General features: G+C 37.8%; 2 protein-coding genes across 2 annotated transcripts in view; one reads left to right on the forward strand and one right to left on the reverse strand.

The window, feature by feature from the left end:
* Positions 1-24,337, reverse strand: part of FBXO4 (F-box protein 4) — a 91,198-nt gene that overhangs the window by 34,186 nt on the left and 32,675 nt on the right. Inside the window, exon 6 of the mRNA XM_045904058.3 lies at positions 11,293-11,448. Coding sequence (XP_045760014.1) covers positions 11,293-11,448 — 156 coding nt within the window. The remainder of the gene's footprint in view (positions 1-11,292; positions 11,449-24,337) is intronic.
* On the forward strand, positions 12,242-12,400 carry LOC123863971 (thymosin beta-4, Y-chromosomal-like). The gene has a single exon (XM_045904105.2). It carries the CDS (start codon positions 12,266-12,268, stop codon positions 12,398-12,400), a length of 135 nt encoding a protein of 44 aa, XP_045760061.1. The 5' UTR covers positions 12,242-12,265.

Here is a 24,337-nt window from a genome sequence, read left to right on the forward strand (position 1 = left end):
GAAGCCTCCATGAAATCTCCCTCAGAAAAGATGATCCAAAGGCCAAGAGTAAGTTAGCCTTAGGAGAGTGAGCCCTGATGTCCTTGTAATGAAAGATCAAACACCGTCCAACCACCACAAATGACCACAACCCTACCTGAGCTACCCCCCCAAATTCTTGCCACATTTAATATTATTCTTTGACCTCTAAAAGATAATTTAAAGAAGTTGAGATGATTTATTTAGCCTGCATAAAAATTAATTTAAAAGGTTCCTCTTTGTGTCTGAATAACATTATCAGATTTTTATTTTCAAATTGTTTCTTCCATTTCTCAAGTAAAATGCTTATTAAAACACAAAAATATATCGTGACAACACTGAAGACAAAATTGATGGACAACTTATTGTTAGAATCTATTACAAACCCCATGGATAAAACTGAGAATCACAATGGATGGCAATCTCAATATTTTCTAATTGTTTGTTGTTTATTATCTCTCTCCTGCTAGGCTATATTATGAAAATAATAAATTACATTAACAATGATAGAGAGAAGGAAAGAGAGTTAAGTTATGGGATTTAAGTCATGGGGACTCAAATAATGATATTTAGTTATTGAGCCAGACAATTAGATACAAACTAATTTTTTTAATTTAAATATAATACTAGTAAAATTTTAAAATAGGTCATTTACCATTACAAATACTGGAGAAACATATGACATATTTAAAAAGGCATGAAAAAGAGAAATGTCAAAGAATTAACAAAAGAATCAGAAAATACAATAGAACAGACATATCTATTACAACAGTAAATCTAAATAGCTTAAATTCAGCACCATAAAATTAGTTTAGTAAAGAAAATTAGAAAAATGGCATAAGTAAGTTAAAAAGAAAAATGATGAATGAAGATATATAGAAAAAGTCAATACAAAGAAAGGTGGTGACAATAAAATTGGACAAAGGAAAAATCAGGTAAACACTTAAATTATATAAGGATCATTCTATATTGATAAATATTTCAATTCAAAACAAGATGATGTCTATTATTAAGAATGTTTCCGTAATGGATAATGTTCTCTTATAATAACAAATATGAAAACCAAAATACATTTTAAAAACTGATGGTAGTATTAGAAGTCTGTAATACAGTTCCAGCAAATTTAGTAGGCAAAAACCAAGCTACTGAGAATATTGATTACATATTGATTTAAGTTATTTCATGTTATATAGACAATACAAGAGTATGTTGTATACTGTATTATGCTTTTTAAAGGAAATACATAATTATAAAATCAATAAATTTGACTACATGAAATATCAAAAACAGAATTAATAGGAAAATTAGAATAATGTTTAGCATAAATAATACAGAAAGGGAATTAATTTTTGTCAAAAATATAAATTATTATGAAAAATACTAGCAATCCAATAGAAAAATGAGCAAAGGACTGATTACTCACAGAAGAAATATAATTTTTTAAAATATAAAGAAATTTTAAGTTTGCTATTGATATATAATTTAAATCAGCAGTGAAACTGGGGGTTGTCTACTGAATAAATCACATTTTTAATTACAAAGCCAAGTGAGAATGTCATAGGCTGAGCAGTTTCATATATTGCTGATTATCATCACTTGACTCACACAGGGAGAGTTAGTAGCTGGTTATGAGTGAGCACCAAGGCAGCTATTTTTAGATCTTTAAAACACAGACTTTCTGGCTAACCTATATCAATCATATGAGTCATATTCTCTTGGTAACAAAACATGCAAAAGCTGCTCTTTAACCCTCCCAGATCCTTTCACCCCAATAAGTCTGCTCTAAGCCCCAAAGTTTTGTTTTGTTTTGTTTTTGTTTTGTTTGTTTTGTTTCCTTGTTTTGTTTTTTATTTAGACTGATTCAGGTACAGTTGATACAAATTGTATATGGGGGCCCCTGGTTGTATAAAGTCTGTATTACAGACTTTAGTTTAAAATCTAATTTGTCTGATATAAGAATTGCTACCCCAGCTTTCCTTTGAGGTCCGCTGGCATGGAAGATGGATCTACATCCCTTCACTTTCAGTCTGGATGTATCTTTAGGTTCAAAATGAGTCTCTTGTAGACAGCACATGGATGGGTCCTGTCTTTTTATCCAATCTGCAACCCTGTGCCGTTTTATGGAAGCATTTAGGTCATTCATGTTGAGAGTGATTATTGAAAGATAGGAATTTATTGTCATCATGTTGCCTGTGAAGACCTTGTTTTTTGTTTTTTGTTTTTTTTAAAGATTTTATTTATTTACTTGACAGAGAGAGACACAGCGAGAGAGGGAACACAAGCAGGGGGAGTGGGAGAGGGAGAAGTAGGCTTGCCGCTGAGCAGAGAGCCCGATGCGGGGCTCGATCCCAGGACCCTGGGATCATGACCTGAGCTGAAGGCAGACGCTTAACGACTGAGCCACCCAGGCACCCCTGTGAAGACCTTGTTTTTATAGATTGTCCCTGTAAATTTCTTTTCTGTATCACTCTTGGGGTTTTTATAGAAACCCCCTTAATATTTCTTGCAGGGCCGGCTTAGTGGTCACATATTCTTTCAGTTTCTGCCAGTCTTGGAAGCTCTGCATCTCTCCATCCATTCTAAATGAAAGCCTTGCCAGATAAAGTATTCTTGGCTGCATGTTCTTCTCATTTAGTACCCTGAATATGTCTTGCCAGGCCTTTCTGGTTTGCCAGGTCTCTGTGGATAGGTCTGATGTTATTCTGATGTTCCTCCCTCTGTACGTAAGGAATCTCTTCCCCCTAACTGCCCTTAAGATGGTTTCCTTGGTTCTAAGATTTGCGAGTTTTACTATTACATGCCAGGGTGTTGGCCTGTTTTCCTTGATTTGAGAGGGGTCCTCTCTGCCTCTAGGACACGAAGGCTTGTTTCATTCCCCAGATTAGGGAAGTTCTCAACTACAATTTGCTCAAATATATCTTCTAGTCCTCTCTCTCCACCCCCTCAGGGATTCCAATAATTCTGACATTGGAACGTTTCATGGTGTCACTTACTTCTCTGATTCTATTTTCATGGATTCTGAGTTGTTTTTCCCTGGCCTCTTTTCCCTTTTTATCTATTCAATGGTCTTTCAGGTCACTAATTCGTTCTTCTGTCTTGCTTAACCCTAGCTGTTAGATTATCTAGATTAGATTGGATCTCATTGATAGCATTTTTAAGTTCTGCTAATTCAGCTTTCATTTCTGCCCTTAGAGACTCTATGTTGCCATTAATTGATTTCTCCATTCTCGCTATTGTCTTCAACAATTGCCTGAATTCCATTTCCAACATCTTGGTTATATCTGAATCCATTTGTAAATCTATGGCATAAGTCATAATCTGAGTCTTCCTATTTTGGGGGTTCCTCCTCCTAGTCATTCTGTTGAGGGGTGGTTGAGGGAATATATAGAGTCCGAATTATTGACCACAACCCAAGCAAGATGCACCTGTTTTCTAGAGACCTTAGGGTTGCTGGCCTCTTGTTCTCCCAGCCTGTCTCCTGGGGGAGGGGCCTGCTGCACTGATAGTCAGGCAAACCTGTTTGGACAGAGTTGCCCTGCCCCCTGTGGCGGGGGATGGGCTCAGCGAAAAATGTTTTTTGGGGGCTTTTGTTCTCTGGCAGCTTCCCCTGGAGGCTTTCCACGTCTCTTCTGAGAGTCAGAGCAGAAGAGATCATTTCCAATCCTCTGCCTCAGAGCAGAGAGATCGAAATCTGTTCTTCAGTGAGCTCTCCAGGCCACACTATCTCTGTTTCTGTCTGTGCTATTATAAACTGCAGTGTTCTGGGTTGTACGCCCCTCAGCAGTGCTTGCAGTCCTCACCTCCAGGTCGGGCCCATCTCTGCTCTTTGTGCTTCTAAAACTGCCAGCCGTCCCCAGTTTGCACATGCAGCCCCGCTCCGGGTTTCCATCCGGGGGGCTGCCCTAAAGTCCTTTCCCTGCCGTTACTGGTCTATGAGTCTGTGCCCCGTCCCCAGCGCGGGAGGCTATCACTCACCGGTGGTGTAGGATCCCCATTGCTCGGCTCCCTCCCCCTTCCGTTTATCCTCCAATATCTGCCCGCGGAATCACATCTCCCCACTTCGTACCTCGAAACCAACCTCCTGCGATATTCTGTTTGTAGAGATCCAGATCTGTCTTCTTACATCTCAGGCTGATTTTGTGGGTGTTCAGAGTGGTCTGGTAGATATCCAGCTCAGTTCTGGGGGCCGGTTGGAATAGGGTCCCCTAATCCTCCGCCATCTTTTCCCCCACACTCAATACTCTCACAGGCCTCTCCCAGCCCACTTAGCTCCACAGGAACCAACCTAGCAACCATGCTCCGCCCATTATGTTTTTCCATTTCTTTGTGTCTTCCTCAATTTCTTTCATGAGTGTTCTATAGTTTTCTGAGTACAGATTCTTTGCCTCTTTGGTTAGGTTTATTCCTAGGTATCTTATGGTTTTGGGTGCAATTGTAAATGGGATTGAATCCTTAATTTCTCTTTCTTCTGTCTCATTGTTAGTGTATAGAAATGGTACTGACTTCTGTGCATTGATTTTATATCCTGTCACTTTGCTGAATTCCTGTATGAGTTCCAGCAATTTTAGGGTGGAGTCTTTTGGGTTTTCCACATAGAGTATCATGTCATCTGCGAAGAGTGAGAGTTTGACTTCTTTGCCAATTCAGATGCCTTTTATTTCTTTTTGCTGAGGCTAGAACTTCTAGTACTATGTTGAAAAGCAGTGGTAAGAGTGGACATCCCTGCTATGTTCCTGACCTTAGGGGAAAAGCTCTCAGTTTTTCCCCACTGAGAATGATATTCGCCACAGGCTTTTCATATACGGCTTTTATGATACTGAGGTATGCTCCCTCTATCCCTACACTGTGAAGAGTTTTAATCAAGAAAGAATGCTGTACTTTGTCAAATGCTTTTTCTGCATCTATTGAGAGGATCATATGGTTGTACTGTATTACACTGATTGATCTGTGAATGTTGAACCACGCTTGCAGCCCAGGAATAAATCCCACTTGATTATGGTGAATAATCTTTTTAATGTACTTTTGGATCTTATTGGGTAGTATCTTGGTGAGAATTTTTGCATCCAGTTCATCAGAGATATTGGTCCATAATTCTCCTTTTTGGTGGGGTCTTTGGTTTTGGGATCAAGGTAATGCTAGCCTCATAGAACGAGTTGGGAAGTTTTCCTTCCATTTATATTTTTTTGAAGTAGCTTCAGATGAATAGGTATTAATTCTTCTTTAAATGTTTGGTAGAATTCCCCTAGAAAGCCATCAGGATCTGAGCTTTTATTTGTTGGGAGATTTTTGATTACTGCTTCAATTTCCTTGCTGGTTATGGGTCTGTTCAGGTTTTTTTCTTCCTGTTTCACTTTTGGTAGTTTATACATCCCTAGGGATGTATTTCTTTCTGTTTCACTTTTGGTAGTTTATACCTCCCTAGGGATGCATCCATTTCTTCCAGATTGCCTAATTTGTTGGCATATAGTTGCTCATAATATGTTCTCATAATTATATCTCTTTGATGTTGGTTGTGATCTCTCCTCTTTCATTCATGATTTTATTTATTTAGGTCCTTTCTTTTTTCTTTTTGATAAGTCTGACCAGGGAGACTGGCCAGTTATTAATCGAATTAATTAATAATTAATCTTATTAATCCTGTCAAAGAACCAGCTCCTAGTTTCATTGATCTGTTCTGTTTTTTGTTTGTTTGTTTGTTTCTATTTCATTGATTTCTGTTCTAATCTTTACTATTTCTCTTCTCCTGCTGGGTTCAGGCTTTATTTGCTCTTCTTTTCCCAGCTCCTTTAGGTGTAAAATTAGGTATTTGAGGCCTTTCTTGTTTCTTGAGAAAGGTTTGTATTGCTTGTATTGCTTTATACTTCCCTCTTAGGACTGTCTTTGCTGCATCCCAAAGGTTTTGAGCAGTTGTGTTTTCATTTTCATTTGTTTCCATCAATTTTTAAATTCTTCTTTAATTTCCTGGTTGACCCATTCATTCTTTAGTAGGATGCTCTTTAGCCTCCTTGTATTTGAGTTCTTTCCAAATTTCCTCTTGTGATTGAGTTCCAGTTTCAAAGCACTGTGGTCTGAAAATATGCAGGGAATGATCCCAATCTTTTGGTACTTGTTGAGACCTGATTTGTGACCAAGGATGTGATCTACTCTGGAGAATGTTCCACGTGCACTTGAGAAGAATGTGTATTCTGTTGCTTTAGGATGGAATGCTCTGAATATATCTGTGAAGTCCATCTGGTCCAGTGTGTCATTCAAAGCCCTGGTTTCCTTCTTCTGCTTAGAAGATCTGTCCATTGCAGTGAGTGGGCTGTTAAAGTCCCCTGTGATTACTGTATTATTATTGTGTTTCTTTAATTTTGTTATTAATTGGTTTACATAATTGGCTGCTCCCATGTTAGGGGCATAAATATTTACAGTTGTTAGATCTTGTTGGATAGACCCTTTATGATATAGTGTCCTTCCTCATCTTTTATTACACTCTTTGGTTTAAAATCTAATTTTTCTGATATAAGGATTGCTACTCTAGCTTTCTTTTGAGGTCCATTAGCATGATAAATTGTTCTCCACCCCCTGACTTTCAATCTGGAAGTGTCTTTGGGTCTAAAATGAGTCTCTTGCAGACAGCATATTGATGGGTCTTGTTTTTTTATCCAATCTGATAGCCTGTGTCTTTTGATTGGGGCATTTAGTCCATTTACATTCAGGGTAACTATTGAAAGATATGAATTTAGTACCATTGTATTACCTGTAAAGTCACTGTTTCTGTTTATTGTCTCTGTTCCTTTCTGGTCTATGTTACTTTTGGGCTTTCTCTTTACTTAAAGGATCCCCTTTAATATTTCTTGCAGAGCTGGTTTAATGATAACAAAATATTTTAGTTTGTTTGCCCTGGAAGCTTTTTATCTCTCCTTCTATTTTGAAATGACATCCTTGCTGGATAAAGTATTCTTGGCTGCATATTTTTCTCACTTAGCACCTGGATGTATAACACCCGTACTTTCTGGTCTGCCAGGTCTTTGTGGATAGGTCTGCTGCCAGTCTGATGTTTCTACCCTTATAGGTTATGTCCCATAACCCCAGCTTGTCCCAAGCTGCTTTCAGGATTTTCTCTTGTCTCTGAGATTTGCAAGTTTCACTTGAGGGTTGACCTATTTTATTGATTTTGAAGGGGGTTCTCTGTGCCTAGTTTGAATGCCTGTTTCCTTCCCCAGATTAGGAACGTTCTCAGTTATAATTTGCTCCAATATACCTTCAGCCCCTCTCTCTCTTTCTTCTTCTTCTGGGATCCCAATTATTCCAATATTGTTTTGCTTTATGGTATCACTTATCTCTCAAATTTTCCCCCTCGTGATCCAGTAGTTGTTTCTCTCTCTTTTTCTCAGCTTCTTTATTCTCCATCATTTTGTCTTCTATATCTCTAAATTTATTCTAGCAGTTAGAGCCTCCACTATTTATTGCAGCTCATTAATAGGCTTTTTTATTCTACTTGATTAGATGTTAGTTCTTTTATTTCTCCAGAAAGGGATTCTCTAGTGTCTTCTATGCTTTTTTCAAGCCCAGCTAGTATCTTATAATTCTTATTCTGAACTCTAGTTCTGACATCTTATTTATATCCATACTGATTAGGTCATTGGCAGTCAGTACTGCCTCTTGTTCTCTTTTTTGAGGTGAGTTTTTCCATCTTGTCATTCTGTCCAGAGAAGAATAGATGAACAAGAGAACAAAATACTAAAATGGCAACAAGGACCCCAGAGAAATATACACAAATCAAATCAGAAGAGACCTGAAACCAATAAATAAATATATAATATAATATAATCAGACAGGTGAACAGAACAGAGCAATACACAGGATCCTGTGTGTATTCTGGTCTGTTTATTAGGAAACTAGATCCCAAAAATGTGAAGAAAAACTTACATATGTACAAAAATAAAATTGAATACAATGGAAGGATAGGAGGTAACTGGAAAAATGAAAATTAAAAGACGAAAAGAAAATAAGAAGGAATTAGACAGGTGAACAGAACAGAGCAATACACTATACCCTGAGTATTCTGGTAGGTTTGTTAGAAGAAAGTACATCTCAAAATTGTAAAGAAAGAAAAACATGTAGAAAAATAAAATTAAAGACAATGAAAGGATAGAATGTAACTGTAAAGATGAAAATTTAAAGACTTTAATTAAAAAAAGAAGAAGAAAGGGCGCCTGGGTGGCTCAGTTGGTTAAGCGACTGCCTTCGGCTCAGGTCATGATCCTGGAGTCCCTGGATCAAGTCCCGCATCGGGCTCCCTGCTCGGCAGGGAGTCTGCTTTGCCCTCTGACCCTATCCCCTCTCATGTGTTCTCTCTCATTCTCTCTCTCTCAAATAAATAAATAAAATCTTTAAAAAAAAAAAGAGAGAGAGAGAATATGATCAGACAGGTGAAGAGAACAGAGCCATACACTAGATTGTGGGTGTATTTTGGTTTGTTTGTTAGAAGAAATTGCATCCCAAAATTGTAAAGAAAGAAAAACGTGTGTGTGTGTGTGTATATATATATATATATATATACAAAACTAAAATTAAATACAATGAAAGGATAGAATGTAACTGTAAAATTGAAAATTAAAAAAGATTTTTAAAAAGATAAAATAAGAAATTGGTTGAAAAAGGAAAGAGAAAAAAATTAAAATTGAACAACTGAAGAATCATGAGGAGAAAGCCATGAATTCTATATATTATTTTCACATAGCACTGGAGTTTTGCAGTTCTCTGTGGTCAGTAAACTTGGTCTTAGCAGGATGTTCTTGCTGATCTGCGGAAGGGGCCTGTTGCACTGATTCTCAAGTGTATTTGCCCTGGGCATAACTGCATTGCTCTTGCCAGGGGCCAGGCTAAGTAAGATGCTCCTGATTGCTATATGTGGCTTTTGTTCCCTGAAGGCTTTCTGCACCACTTTAGAGGATAAGAATGAAAATGGTGGCCTCCCACTCTCCAGCCCCAGAGCTGAAAGCTTGGGGCCCCACTCCTCCTCAATGCACTCTCGGGGAAAAGCAGTCAATCACTCCTGTCTCCATCCACACTCCATGCTCACCCAGCCTGTGACCGAGCATTTCTATCTCAGGCACGTGACCCTGTTTTGTGTCTCCAAACCTTGCAAACTCCTGCAGCATGCACTGGCCCTGTTCCCCCCAGGGGAGGAAGAGGGGTCTGGCCATGGTTCTGCAGTTTCCTGGGCCCCTGCTTAGGGAAGGGTCAACCTACCCTACCATGGTTCACGGTATATGGCAACCCCAAGCTGAGAGCCCACTCCTGGGCTCACTGATTGCAGCTGGCTTCCCCACTCTGATGCCTGGGACCTCTGCCGCACTCAGGCACCCCCAGTCTTCCTGTGCCCCAAGGATCCTGAGACCACACTGTCCCATCTAGGATTCCACCCTGCTTCACCACCTGGGCACCGCTCAGGCGCAGGGATGTCCCTCACTGGAGCAGACTTCTAAAAGTTCTGGTTTGTGCTCCATTGCTATATCACTTGCAGATAGCCAGCTTACGGAGGCTCCCTCCTCCCATGGTTTCTTCCCATATATTACCTCAGATTCACTTCTCCACACCACCTACCTTGCAGAAAGTGGTTGCTTTTCTATTTGTAGAGTTGCTACTATTCTTTTCTTAGATCTCTGGTTGAGTTTGCAGGTGTTCAGAATGATCTGATAGCTATCTAGTTGAATTCCTGAGACCAGACTTAACTAACGTCTCCTACTCCTCTATCATCTTGGACTATCCCTCTCTTATCTACATTGTGTCTTTTAAAAATTATTATTACAAAAGCAGCATATGTGCATTGTAGAAAATTAGAAAAACAGAATTAAATCAATCCTTCATCACCAGAGACCACCACTACTAATTATCTTAATTTTATATCTCCAGGTCTTTACACACACACACACACACACACTCACACACTCACACACATCCCTTTGCAGTTTCACTTCAGTACCTCAGTATAAAATCATATTGTACATATTTTTCCTCAGCCTACTTTTTTAAGTAAATGATTTCTACTTTCTCTTTCAGTACATTTTATCTCCTCTGATATTGAGAGTATTTTCAAAATTCCCCATTTAGTCCCCAAATATTGCACACAGGTGGTTTGTCCATTCAAATATCAAATGTAGGATCATTTGTCTCTGGTTTCTATGTCCCTTAATTTCTCATAATCAACCACAATGTCTTTTTCACAATAGTAACTTTTTAAAGAATCCAGCCCATTTACCTCCCACAGAATATCCCTGAATTTGTCTAATTTCATTGCTATGCTCTCATTTAACTTGTTTGTCTATATTCTACATTTCTTGTAAATTGCACATCATATTAGAGCCTTAATAAATCCAATTTAAATATTGTTGCCTAGAATAATTCATAGGTGATGGTGTGTAACTTCATGTGGCATTATATCAAAAGGCACATATTATTTGATTAACAACCAATAGTGATGCTACAATTGATTGATTCTTATACTAAGTTACTTTGTTTTCCCCTCCACTGAACAGATAAGTTTTCCCCTTGCTATTAAAAAATAACAATAGAGATTTTCTTTTAGCAATTAACCAAGTTTCCCATTAACCACTTACTTAATGATTTTTGACACCAATTAATAATCCTTCCCTTAATCTATAATATCATTCGGGTCTGTGAAATTATTCTTTCCTAATTCTGTATTTTCTTCTATATATTTTCTTTCTTTTTATAACTGGAATTTTTCTGTAAAACAGTCCATTTCCTTAAAAATTGGGATATTTGGTTACCTTCTCTGTGAGGATATAAGGAAGAGAATTCCCAGACACCTGGTGGGAATATTTGTACCATATTTTTGGAATACAATTTGGCATTATCTAGCCAAGTTGAAGATACACATAATCTCTGACCTAGCATTTCCATTTTAGGTATAGCATTTCCCACTTGAGGTATTCTCCACTTAAAATCAGAAATCTGTTTTTATAAATTAGACATTTAAAAAATAAATGCTAATTTAGAGTCTACTTATCAATATTTTAAATAAGAAAACATAACATTTTATATGTCAACTCAGAACCTCAACCAATTTCCTAAAACATAACTAATTCACAGTAAACACCTATACATATGTGACAAGCTGTCATGTTAAGATGTAAAATGACTGAAATGTTCATTAAATGATTAATATGCTCATTTCAAACAATTGCTTTGTATACAGCAACATGCTGTATTAGTCTGGGTTCTCTAAAGAAACACAATCAACTGGATATATGTATGACTTACGATTCATTGTAAGAAGTTGGCTCACATGATTATGGAGACTGAGAAGTCCTGAGATCTGCTGTCCAGACCCAGGAATATGCTGACAACCCAGGAAAGCCAATGGTATAGTTCTAGTCCAAGCCCAAGTCTGAAGACAGGAGAAGACCAATGTTCCACCTAGAAGATAGGCAGAAAAAGCAAATACTCCTTTACTCAGCCTTTTGTCCTATTGAGACCAGCAGTGAGTTAGATGAGGCTCACCCACATTGTAGAGCACAATCTGTTTAATTCACTCTATTCAAATGTTAATGTCATCCAGAAATATCCTCACAGATGCACAAATAATGTTTAACCAAATATCTGGGCATCCACCTCCAGCCAAGTTGACATGTAAAATTAACCATCACAATGCCCTTTGCTGATTCTGACTGCACCTTTCAAAACATTAACACTTAACAATTCTACTTAAACTATAATTCAAGACTTCCCCCACAACACACAACCCCAACACACACACAGAGTTTTCTTGAAAATGTAGTACTGCATTTGTAGTACTGCATTTTCATGCAAAACATCAGCTGACAAGTGTATTACAAAGATACCTATATTCTAAAGTTTGAATATCAAAACACAAGACGTGTTGCACCGGAGAAATAATAAAGTATGCCAGCACCTACCCTAAAAACATGTAAACATATGCACCAGCATAGGTGTGTAAGAATATTTGCAGGAGTTATTTACAGTAACCAAAAACTGCAAACAACCTGAATGTCCACTTATGGTTGCATAAATGAGTTGTGAAATATTCATACAATGAAACAGTATATCACTGAGAAAATGATATAGCCAAATGCTATAGTATGGATGGCATTGCAAACACAATATTGATCGAAAGAAGAAGGATAAAAATAATTCCAATAGGGCACTTGGAGGCGGCCACCGTGCAGATTGGAGTCCGCTCTCTGGAGTACCTCACTCTGCTTCCTCTGCAATCATGTCTGACAAACCCCAAAAGGCTGAGGTTGAGAAATTTGATAAGTTGAAATTAAAGAAGATAGAAAAGCAAGAGAAAAATCCACTGTCTTCAAAAGAAATGACTGAAGAGGAGAAGCAAGCAGGCAAATCATAACGATGTGTGCACCACCAACATGCACTGTACATTCCACAAGTACTGCCTTCTTATTTTACTTATTCTACTTCTTTTAGCTGTTTAACTTTTAAGATGAAAAGAGGTTGGATCAAGTTTAAATGACTGCTGCCCTTTTCTCATCAAAGAATCAGAACTACCAACAATAAATGCCGAGCCTGCCTCCCATTTGCCTGGCTGGCTGGCAGGGAAGGAAAAGAACTTGCATGTTGGTGAAGGAAGAAGCTGGGGGGTTCGACAGTGAAATCTAGAGTAAAAACCAAGTTGGTCCAAGGTGTCCTGAAAACTGTAAAATGCAGTTTAATCAGAGTGCCATTTTTTTGTTCAAAGATTTTAATTATTGGAATGCACAATTTTTAATATGCAAATTAAAAGTTTAAAATAAGAAAAAAAATTCCAACAGTATGATTCCATTCATATTAAATTCAAAACAGGCAAAATCAGACCATTGTTTAAGGATGTATACATAGGTTGTATAAGCATAAAGAGAAAGGTATGATTATCACAAAGCCAGAACAGTAGATACCTCCAGGGTGGAGGGATAGGATTATAATTGGGGAGGAAGCCGAAAACTAAGTGGGTGTGCTTGGAAGCTGCCAAAGTTCTATTTTTTGACTTGGGTTACACTACCATTTGTTTTATTTTGTTATTGTACATTAAACAGTACAAATATATTTTATAGACCCGTCTATAAATAAATGTATATTTTATAATAAAAAAGGAAAAGAAATGAAAGGAAGAAGTTAGGTTAGGCATTAATGTAGAAGACATGACTGCAGGATGCTGTTGAAGGGCACCGACCTCTTCTTGCTGTATCTGAGCAAATGTCAACACATATATAATTGAACTACAGGAGAAAAAAAGATAACTAAAATAAGTCAGGAGCAAAAGCATTTGCAAAGGAGCTTACATTAGAAAATGCTCAAAAATAGGGGCACCTGGGTGGCTCAGTCTTTAAGCATCTGCCTTTGGCCCAGGTCATGGTCCTGGGGACCTGGGATCGAGCCCCGCATCAGGCTCCCTGCTCAGTAGGAAGCCTGCTTCTTCCTCTCCTGCTCCCACTCCCCACTGCTTGTTCTCTCTCTCTCTCAAATTAATTAATTAATTAGTTAAAATGCTCAAAAATAATACATTTTTTGGACTGGAAACTAATAGATGAAAAATCTTGCATAAGAATAAAAATCTTAGAAAAACAGTGTAGAAGAAGAAAAAAGTGAACACCTTACCGGGGACATAATAGGCATTCATAAAATCATAAAATGTAAAAATGCTGTGAACATGGTTTTGTGCAATAAATCCTGCAATTTTCATAACATGAAGATGCCAATGAACTTCAAAAGAAGTCATTTTCCTTTTTTTAATTTAATTTAATTTTATTATGTTATGTTAGTCACCATACAGTACACCATTAGTTTTTGATGTAGTGTTTCATGATTCATTGTAGAAGTCATTTTCAACAATTAAAAGAAACTGTATTTTACACAGAAGTCAGTAAATTTACAAGTCATTATTATTACATGTCCTTAAATTTTGGTATGTGACAGGAAAAAAAATCAAATAAGCACTTAGAATATTCAGCCTCAAAGTAAGTGTTTCATAATTTCATAACTGTTTACAATTCAACAAATAAAATCCCATAAATGTTTCTCAACAGTTTGACAAGGCTCTGCCACTTGAGGCAAAAGTTCAGAAGCATTCCCCTAGCAACCTGTTATTTCCCGTAGAGTGCTGCCCTCTGCTGGGAACTGTGGCCACATCTGATCCCATAAATGAGTACTTTCCTGTGGTATTCCCATTTCCACTTTTGTTTTCATGAATGAAGTGTATCTATCTTCCCCTTGAAACACTTCATTGAAATTAGTTGTAAACAAACTAAAAATGTGTTGATATGTTTTCAAGTAAACCTAAAATTAACCTATTTTTGTATTTAAAAAGAAAACCATAAAATTGTAAGCTATATGTTATCTATTGAATTGCATTATTCAGAGTATAAGAAGAACTAAAGTTTGAAATATTTCAAAGTAATTTTAAAAACAGGTTCAAGGCTAGATATATGAGCAATAAAAGTGAATTTAAAAATTACATGTTCCTCAATTCTTGGTTTAAATTAGTATTCTATAATTAAGCAGCCATCATTAGAAACAGTTTTCATATTTCAATGATGCTGTTATCACTCAAAACCAGTTTTGAACTACTTGTATAAAACTGTCTTCAAAGTTGTTTTTAAAAGAGACATAAGAAAGTCAGTCTAATTATTTTATAATTACATTGTTTTTACTAAACCATTGCTAAATTTCATTATTAGCATTATTTACAAACTTAATTTTTTTTAAGGATTTTATTTATTTATTCATGAGAGACAGAGAGAGAGAGGCAGAAGGAGAAGCAAGCTCCCAGGGAGCAGGGAGCCCGATGTGGGACTCGATCCCAGGACCCTGGGATCATGACCTGAGCCAAAGGCAGGCGCTTAACCATCTGAGCCACCCAGGCGCCCCCAAACTTAATTTTTAATGTCATTTTTAGTTTAGAGCAGCTATGATTTTTAGAGATAAAGGTTTTCTATCACTGAGCATATTCAAAGGACTATGATGAATGATTTTAAGAAATTCTGAAAGAGGAATAACAATAACTTTTGCCAAAACTATATATATATATATATATATATATATATATATATATATATATATATATATATGAAGGGAAAATAATCACGTATATGTAAATGCCAGGTGTCAGCTTCTGCTTGGAATGTAGAAAATTACAAAAGAATGCCATTCCTATCTTAACAATAACAAGCCAGATAACCAATGAAATCATAGTTTATTAAAAATTCATCAGAGAGTTAAATACGGGGGGAAAATATCTAATGAATAAAATCTAGAAAGTTACAAACCTCTCTACAGTGAAGAGACCCAACAGTTTCTTTCATCCTTGGTGAAGCAGTGGAGAAGGAGAAAGCTGTCAGAGAAATAGTTAAGAAGAAAACTGCTGAACTTCTAAAAAAACTTTTGTGGACCAAGTGTGGGCTGTCATGTTGGTTGAGAATCCTCAGGACATAGAGCATGCCCACCTACCAACATTTTCTCATGGGCCTACAGAGTGGTCATGAGAAATACTGGGGCTAGGCTAAGAATTAAGAGAAACTTTCAAACACTAGGGCTTTACAGTGATACAAGGCAGCAGGCACCTAACTTCAGTGGAAGAGGGGCAGGAATGCTGAGAGAGATCTGCTCCTCCGAGGTACAGTGTATAGGACCTCATGAACACTGAGGGCAGGAAAGGAGAACTGGGACAAGTTCTATAAGTTCTCCCGGCCCAACACTGAGTAAGAGGCAGTAATAACCTATATTTGGAGAGGGGCAGGAAAGCTGAAAGGGACTCTCCTCTGAAGTGTAAGGGGTTTATTGCAGTTTGGAGGCAGCAAAGGAGAAATGAACTGAACTCCTTAGGTACTTGGGGTCTTCAGTGAGTACATGCAGTGACTGATTTGGGCTGGGGTAGAAGCAAGAATGCTGAGACACATCCTTCTGAGATGCAGACAACCAGGATCTGTGGAAGGCAGATGGGCTCATTACCATACCGCATGAATCAGTGAATTTGGATTGAAAATTGAAATTGAAATTACCCAATTTAAAACACAAAGAGAAAACATTTTTAAAAGAAGGGTGATAAGAACATCCAATAACTGTGAAACAATATCAAATAGGCTAACATTTGTGTATCTGGAGTCCCACAACAAAACAACAACAAAAGCAGAGAAGTAATATCAGAAGAGGTAATGAGTGACAATTTTCCAAAATTGATGGAGGATGTCAGCATATGCACCTGAGAAGTTCAGAGAAACCCAAGAAAAGTAAATACAAAGAAAACCACACCTAGGTTTATCATAATCATACTGCTGAAATCTAAAGAAGATAAACCCCAAAATCAGAGGAAGAAAGGAAATATTGCATACAATGAACAATGATGAGAGTGATGGCTGACCTCTTAATAGAAATAAAAATGAAGGGGGTGAGCAATGGAATGGCATCTTAAAGTTCTTAGAGAAAAAAGAAAAACTGTTAATCTAGAATTGTATGTCCAGGAAAAATGTTCTTTAAAAATGAAGTCAAGGGGCGCCTTGGTGACTCAGTCGTTAAGCATCTGCCTTCGGCTCAGGTCATGATCCCAGGGTCCTGGGATCAAGCCCCACATCGGGCTCCTTGCTTAGCGGGAAGCCTGCTTCTCCCTCTCCCACTCCCCCTGCTTGTGTTCCCTCTCTCTGTGTGTCTCTTTCTGTCGAGTAAATAAAAAATAAAAATGAAGTCAAAATAAACACACTTGGAAGTAGGCAAATACTGAAAGGATTCATCTTACCTCCCATAGACCTGCACTGCAAGAAGTATTAAACACTAATGCTCTATGGGGCTTTTTCAGTAATTTTTCTGTGTTTCATTTGCATAGTTTCAATCGCTGTGTCTTCAAGTTCAGTAATCACTTCTGCAATGTCTAATCTATCATGAATCCCACCTATTATATTTTTCATTTCACACGCTGTAGATTTCATCCCTGGAAGTCCAATTTAGGCTTTTTAACAATTTTTTTGTCTTTACTTAACATGCACAATATTTATTCCAGCTTATTGAAATAGGGGGTGTAATTATAGTAATTGTTTACTGTCCTGGTTTACTAATTCTGTCCTCTGTGCCAAATCTGGGTTGGTTTAATAGATTATTTTTCACCTTCATATGGATAATACCTTGCTTCTTTGCATGCTGATAATTTTTTATTGGATGCTAGACATTATGAATTTTATCTTGTTGGATGCTGTATATTTTTGCATTTCTGTAAATATTCTTGAGCTTTATTCTGGAGTGCTGTTAAGTTACTTAGAAACAGTAAGGTCTTGCTTATGAGTGTTGTTAGAAGGAACCAGAGCAGCATTTAGTTTAGGGTTGATTTTGCTACTACTGAGACAAAAAGCACTTCTGAGAACTCTACCCTGATTCCAGAATTATGGGTTTCCCACATTGGCTGATGTCTTCTGTAAGTCCTGGGTTTTATTCCCTCTAATCCTTTCTGGTGGTTCTTTCTCCAGCCTCAAGTAGTTTCTTCACCCTCATAAACTGATCAGTCAGAGCTGAAAACACATAGAGGACTCTGCCGATCTCCAGTGATTTTTCTCCCTCTTTCTGCATAACTCATTCCTCTGTGACACTCTTCCTATGAACTCTGGCTTGGTTGGCCTTCCCACTTCCCTGCTTTATCTTCTCAACTCAGGGAAACCACAGGCTTTGTCTAGGTTCTCTCTCCCTTGTGGTCTGGGAAATCTGCAGCCAATAAGCTGGAGAAATAATAGATCTCATCTCCTTTGTTTATATAGTGAAGGGAATCACTACCCATCATTGCTTAATGTTCAGTGTCTTGAAAACTGTTCTTTCACATATTTCATTCAGTTTTTTGTTATTTAGACAGGAAAGTAAATCTTGTCTCTCCAAATTTACCCTCCATCTTGGCTAGTAACAGAAATCTTTGTATCATGCTTTTTTAAATGTTCTAAATCCACGTATTCTGTATTTTATGACTGAAATTCTTTTCCTTTGAGACCCAATCAAGTAAAAATCCTTTTCAATCCTGTATGATGTCAAATTTAGAATATAATATGAACTGTGGAGGGAGTGAAACTACCCATAAGTAGGGGCTCACACATAAAAAGAAAGGCATATGAAAAGACATTGACCCTATGATAGTCACCCCTGTTTACCTACTTCCTTCTCCATTTTGAAATTCTTCTCTGACCTGACTTACCTTTAGGACCAGATGTTCCTGCATTCCCTGTGATTACTTTCTACTCTGGGGAGGGAGGGAATAGCATAAAATGTCTAAAAGCCCTTTTATATACCAAACTTGTGTTAAATTTGCAAACTCTCTTTCATCTAGGTAAGGTAGCCTTGCCTACTTTCTCTAGAATTTCTCTACAACTGAAGAAACACAAACATATGCAACACATACACACACACACACACATCTATCAATTTCATACTAAGTTAGTGTCTATATTTTAGCTTTCAGCTGGAAATGTACTTTTAACTAAAATTAATCTCTGACGTCTCTCTTTTGGACATTCCTCTTTCAATTCAGACAAACATATTTGTCACAATCAATGATTACGAAGTGATTAAAATGTAAAGTAACATCCTGTCTTCCTAAGTACAGTGAAAAAAGGCAACACGAGTAACCTATAAATCTTTCTATTACTTGCAGTATAGAGGATAGGCTACCAGCTGGTGTTCAAATAACTAAATCATTTTACTGAAAATTCAGAATAGAGGGATTGGCCAGATGTGGATGAGGCATTATGATTATATGATTCTGTGCTATGTTCAGGGGTTGTTGCTTTGAGGAGAATGATTTTAAAGCTCCAATGAATAAACATCTTAATTTGAAACTTATATTACATGTTGCACACCAATGAAATAGAAAGAAAAAGGGGATTTCATGACATTTATGATAGAATATTTTTCTATTGCTTCCATTTCTCATAATAAAAATATATTAACAGCATTTATGAAGTGTTTACTACTCAAAAAATGTTTAAATTTCCCACTTTTGAAAAATAACAGCACATTTTAAATATTCCCTGAAATATTTTTTAAAGTCAAGCAGTTTTTTTGTTTCTCAACTATGTTTGAGTCTAGCGAAGCAAAATCAAGGGGCCAAGATGGCAGAGTAAGAGGACCCTAAGCTCACCTCATCCCACAGATAAAACTAGATAATACTCACATCGGTGTAAATAACACAGAAAATGACTGAAGACTGGCATAACAAACTCCACAACCAAAGGTTGGGAAGAGGCCACATGGAAGAGAGTAGGAAGGGCAGACACATGGTGGGGAGTGAAACTGTGGCTATTCACAAGGTGGGGGAAGGGAGTTCCAGGTGTGGAAAAGGGTAAGAAACAAAACATCACACCAAGGAGCCCACAGAGGAAGAGGAATCCCCATAACATTTGGCTTACAAAACTAGAGAGGCTGAATTTGGTGAGTTCTAACAACCAGTGTGACTTAAAGACTGAAATTTTAAAAATCAGAGGGCTCAGCTCTGGGAGAGCCTAGAGGGCGATAAGCAGCTGAGTCCCTGCTCCTAGACAGCACAACAAACACCCTGTGGAGTTACAGCATAGAAGCAACAGTTTGCAAAATACTGGGGGCACACCACAAAAGAAGCTATCTAATGCATCTCAGAACATGTCCCAAAGAGGCAATGTTCATGGAGGGACTTCTCCAGGAACAAAGAAGCTGGCAGGTGCCATCTGCCTTTCCACCCCCCAGCATAAACACATGGCCACCTGCAGGAACAAGCACAGCACCCACATTCACTACCTAGCTGGCTTACACCAAGCCCTGCCCTCCCCCCCCCCAGTAACCCTTGCCTCAGTCCAGCCTCTGTGTGTACTGCCCAGCAGAAGACTGCTGCAAACCTTGCCATCATCGCCTCTCCTGACCCACGTGTTTTCCAGAGCCTCCATCCCAGTGGCGGTGGTGGCAGTGGTGGGTCCTGTGGAAGCCCAAGGTGCACCTTGTTAAAATTGTGCACCCCACCCGGGTTGGGGACCAGACACTACCCACAATAGGCAAAGAGAGCCTCTAAAGACACTGGGCTGAAAAAAAAAGCAGCCAGGACACAACAGCTGGGTGCAAGCAACATATATAGTTTTAGCTAAAGTGCTAGGTTATACTGAACAGAGGAAATTGCAATGCAAGGCACTCTTCTTTAGAAGGTAATTACTTTTAAGAGCAGGAAATGTAGCTGACGTCCCTAACACACAGAGACAGAGTGTTAGACAAAATGAGAAGACATAGGACTGTGTCCTAAATGAAAGAACAGGAGAAAAGGACAGCAAGAGAGCTAAGCGAAACAGATATGAGTAATATGCCTGATAGAGAACTTAAAGTAATGATCATTAAGACATTCACTGGACTTTAGAAAAAAGTGGAGACATCAGTGAGACACTTAACAAAGAGATAGAAAACATAAAAACGAGGTTCGTGGGTCCCTCAGGCGGCCATCCCAGTGGACACATGCCCAGGCAGCGCTCCTGCCCCATGCTCCCTCCCTCTGCCTTTCACTTCCCAGCTGCCAAGATCTTGGAAGGGTGAGAGCAAGATGGTGGAGGAGTAGGAAATCTAAATTTCATCTGGTCCCAGGAACTCAGCTAGATAGTTATCAAACCATCCAGAACACCAACAAACTTAACAGGAGATCGAAGAAACGAATAGCAGCAACTCTGTGAACAGAAAAGCAACCACTTTCTGGAAGGTGTCTTCTGATTTGTTTAGTGTATATTTTACTGGGGTCGTTGTTATCCTGTTAGCATTTTGTTCTCTCATTCATCTATTCTCCTCTGGACAAAATGACAAGACAGAAAAACTCACCTCAAAAAAAAAAAAAAAAAAAAAGAACAAGAGGTAGTACTGACTTCCAGGAACCTAATCAATACAGACATTAGTAAGATGTCAGAACTAGAGTTCAGAATGACGATTACAAAGATACTAGCTGGGCTTGAAAAAAGCAAAGAAGATACTAGAGAATCCCTTCTGGAGAAATAAAAGAACTAAAATCTAACCAAGTTGAAATCAAAAAGGCTATTAATGAGGTGTAATATAAAGTGGAGGCTCTAACTGCTTGGATAAATGAGGCAGAAGACAGAATTAGTGATATAGAAGACCAAATAATGGAGAATAAAGAAATTGAGAAAAAGAGAGATAAACAACTACTGGATCACTAGGGGAGAATTCGAGAGATAACTGATACCATAAAGCGAAACAACATTAGAATAATTGGGATCCCAGAAGAAGAAAAAAGAGAGAGAGGAGCAGAAGGTATATTGGAGCAAATTATAGCAGAGAACTTCCCTAATTTGGGGAAGGAAACAGGCATCAAAATCCAGGAGGCACAGAGAACACTCCTCAAAATCAATAAAAATAGGTCAACACCCCAACATCTAACAGTAAAACTCACAATTCTCAGAGACAAAGAGAAAATCCTGAAAGGAGCTCAGGACAAGAAGTCTGTAACCTACAATGGTAGAAACATTAGATTGGCAACAGACCTATCCACAGAGACCTGGCAGGCCAGAAAGGAGTGGCATGATATATTCAGAGCACTAAATGAGAAAAATATGCAGCCAAGAATACTATATCCAGGTAGGCTGTCACTGAAAATAGAAGGATAAAAAATTTCCAGGACAAACAAAAAGTAAAAGAATTTGCGAACACCAAACCAGCCCTACAAGAAACATTGAAAGGGGTCCTCTGAGCAAAGAAAGAGCCTAAAAGTAATATAGACCAGAAAGGAACAGAGACAATATACAGTAACAGTCACCTTACAGGCAATACAATGGCACTAAATTCGTATCTTTCAATAGTTATCCTGAATGAAAATGGGCTAAATGCCCCAATCAAAAGACACAGGCTATCAGATTGGATAAAAAAACAAGACCCATCGATATGCTGTCTGCAAGAGACTCATTTTAGACCCAAAGACACCTCCTGATTTAAAGTGAGGGGGTGGAAAACCATTTACCATGCTAATGGACACCAAAAGAAAGCTGGGGTGGCAATCCTTCTATCAGACAAATTAGATTTTAAACCAAAGACTATAATAAGAGATGAGGAAGGACACTACATCATACTTAAAGGGTCTATCCAACAAGAAGATCTAACAATTATAAATATTTATGCCCCTAACATGGGAGCAGCCAGTTATATAAGCCAATTAATAACAAAATCAAAGAAACACACTGACAATAATACAATAATAGTAGGGGACTTTAACACTCCCCTCGCTGAAATAGACAGATCATATAAGCAAAAGATCAAAAAGGAAATAAAGGCTTTAAATGACACACTGGACCAGATGGACTTCACAGATATATTCAGAACTTTCCAACCCAAAGCAACAGAATACACAGTCTTCTCAAGTGCACATGGAACATTCTCCAGAATAGATCACGTCCTGGGTCACAAATCAGGTCTCAACCAGTATCAGAAGATTAGGATAATTCCCTGCCTATTTTCGGACCACAGTGCTTTGAAACTACAACTCAATCACAAGATGAAAGTTGGAAAGAACTCAAATACAAGGAGGCTAAAGAGCATCCTACTAAAGAATGAATGGGTCAACCAAGAAATTAAAGAAGAATTTTAAAAATTCATGAAAATAAAATACAACTGTTCAAAATCTTTGGGATACAACAAAGGTGGTCCTAAGAGGAAAGTATATAGCAATACAAGCCTTTCTTAAGAAACAAGAAAGGTCTCAAATACACAACCTAAACCTACACATAAAGGAGCTGGAGAAATAACAACAAATAAAGCCTAAACTCAGCAGGGGAAGAGAAATAATAAAGATCAAAGCAGAAATCAATGAAAGAGAAACCAAAAGAACAGTAGAACAGATCAACAAAACTAGGAGCTGGCTCTTTGAAAGAATTAATAATATTGATAACCCCCTGGCCAGACTTATCAAAAAGAAGAGAAAGGACCCAAATAAATAAAATCATGAATGAAAGAGGAGAGATCACAACCAACACCAAAGAAATACAAACACTTATAAGAACATATTATGAGCAACTATATGACAACAAATTAGACAATCTGGAAGAAATGGATGCATTCCTAGAGACATATAAACTACCAAAACTGAACCAGGAAGAAATAGAAAACCTGAACAGATCCATAACCAGCAAGGAAATTGAAGCAGTAAACAAAAATCTCCCAACAAAGAAGAGCCCAGGGCCAGATGGCTTCCCAGGGGAATTCTACCAAACATTTAAAGAAGAATTAATACTTATTCTTCTGAAACTGTTCCAAAAAATAGAAATGGAAGGAAAACTTCCAAACTCGTTTTATGATGTCAGCATTACCTTGATCCTAAAACCAGATAAAGACCCCATCAAAAAGGAGAATTACAGACCAATATCCCTGATGAACATGGATGCAAAAATTCTCACCAAAATACTCACCAATAGGATCCAACAGTACATTAAAAGGATTATTCACCATGACCAAGTGGGATTTATTCCTGGGCTGCAAGGTTGGTTCAACATCCACAAATCAATCGATGTGATACAATACATTAATAAAAGAAAGAACAAGAACCACATGATCCTCTCAGTAGATGCAGAAAAAGCATTTGACAAAGTATAGCATCCTTTCTTGATTAAAACTCTTCACAGTGTAGGGATAGAGGGTACATACCTCAATATCATAAAAGCCATCTATGAAAAACCCACAGTGAATAATATATGCAATGGGGAAAACCTGAGAGCTTTTCCCCTAAGGTCAGGAATACGGCAGGGATGTCCACTATCACCACTGCTATTCAACATAGTACTAGAAGTCCTAGCCTCAGCAATCAGACAACAAAAAGAAATAAAAGCCAACCGGATCAGCAAAGAAGTCATCAAACTTGCACTCTTTGCAGATGATATGATACTTTATGTGGAAAACCCAAAAGACTCCATCCCAAAACTGCTAGAACTCATACAGGAATTCAGTGAAGTGGCAGGATATAAAATCAATGCACAGAAATCATTGCATTTCTATACACCAACAACAAGACAGAAGAAAGAGAAATTAAGGAATTGATCCCATTTATAATTGTACCCAAAACCATAAGGTACCTAGGAATAAATCTAACCAAAGAGGCAAAGAATCTGTACTCAGAAAACTATAGAATACTCATAAAAGAAATTGAGGAAGACACAAATAAATGGAAAAACGTTCCATGCTCATGGATTGGAAGAACAAATATTGTGAAAATGTCTATGTTACCTAGAGCAATCTACACATTTAATGCAATCCCTATGAAAATACCATCAACTTTTTTCAAAGAAATGGAACAAATAATCCTAGAATTTGGATGGAACCAGAAAAG

The sequence above is a fragment of the Mirounga angustirostris genome, unplaced genomic scaffold, assembly GCF_029215605.1.
Source record: "Mirounga angustirostris isolate CCGP_5_RB_7025 unplaced genomic scaffold, mMirAng1.0.hap1 SCAF_7, whole genome shotgun sequence".
Taxonomy (NCBI): domain Eukaryota; kingdom Metazoa; phylum Chordata; class Mammalia; order Carnivora; family Phocidae; genus Mirounga; species Mirounga angustirostris.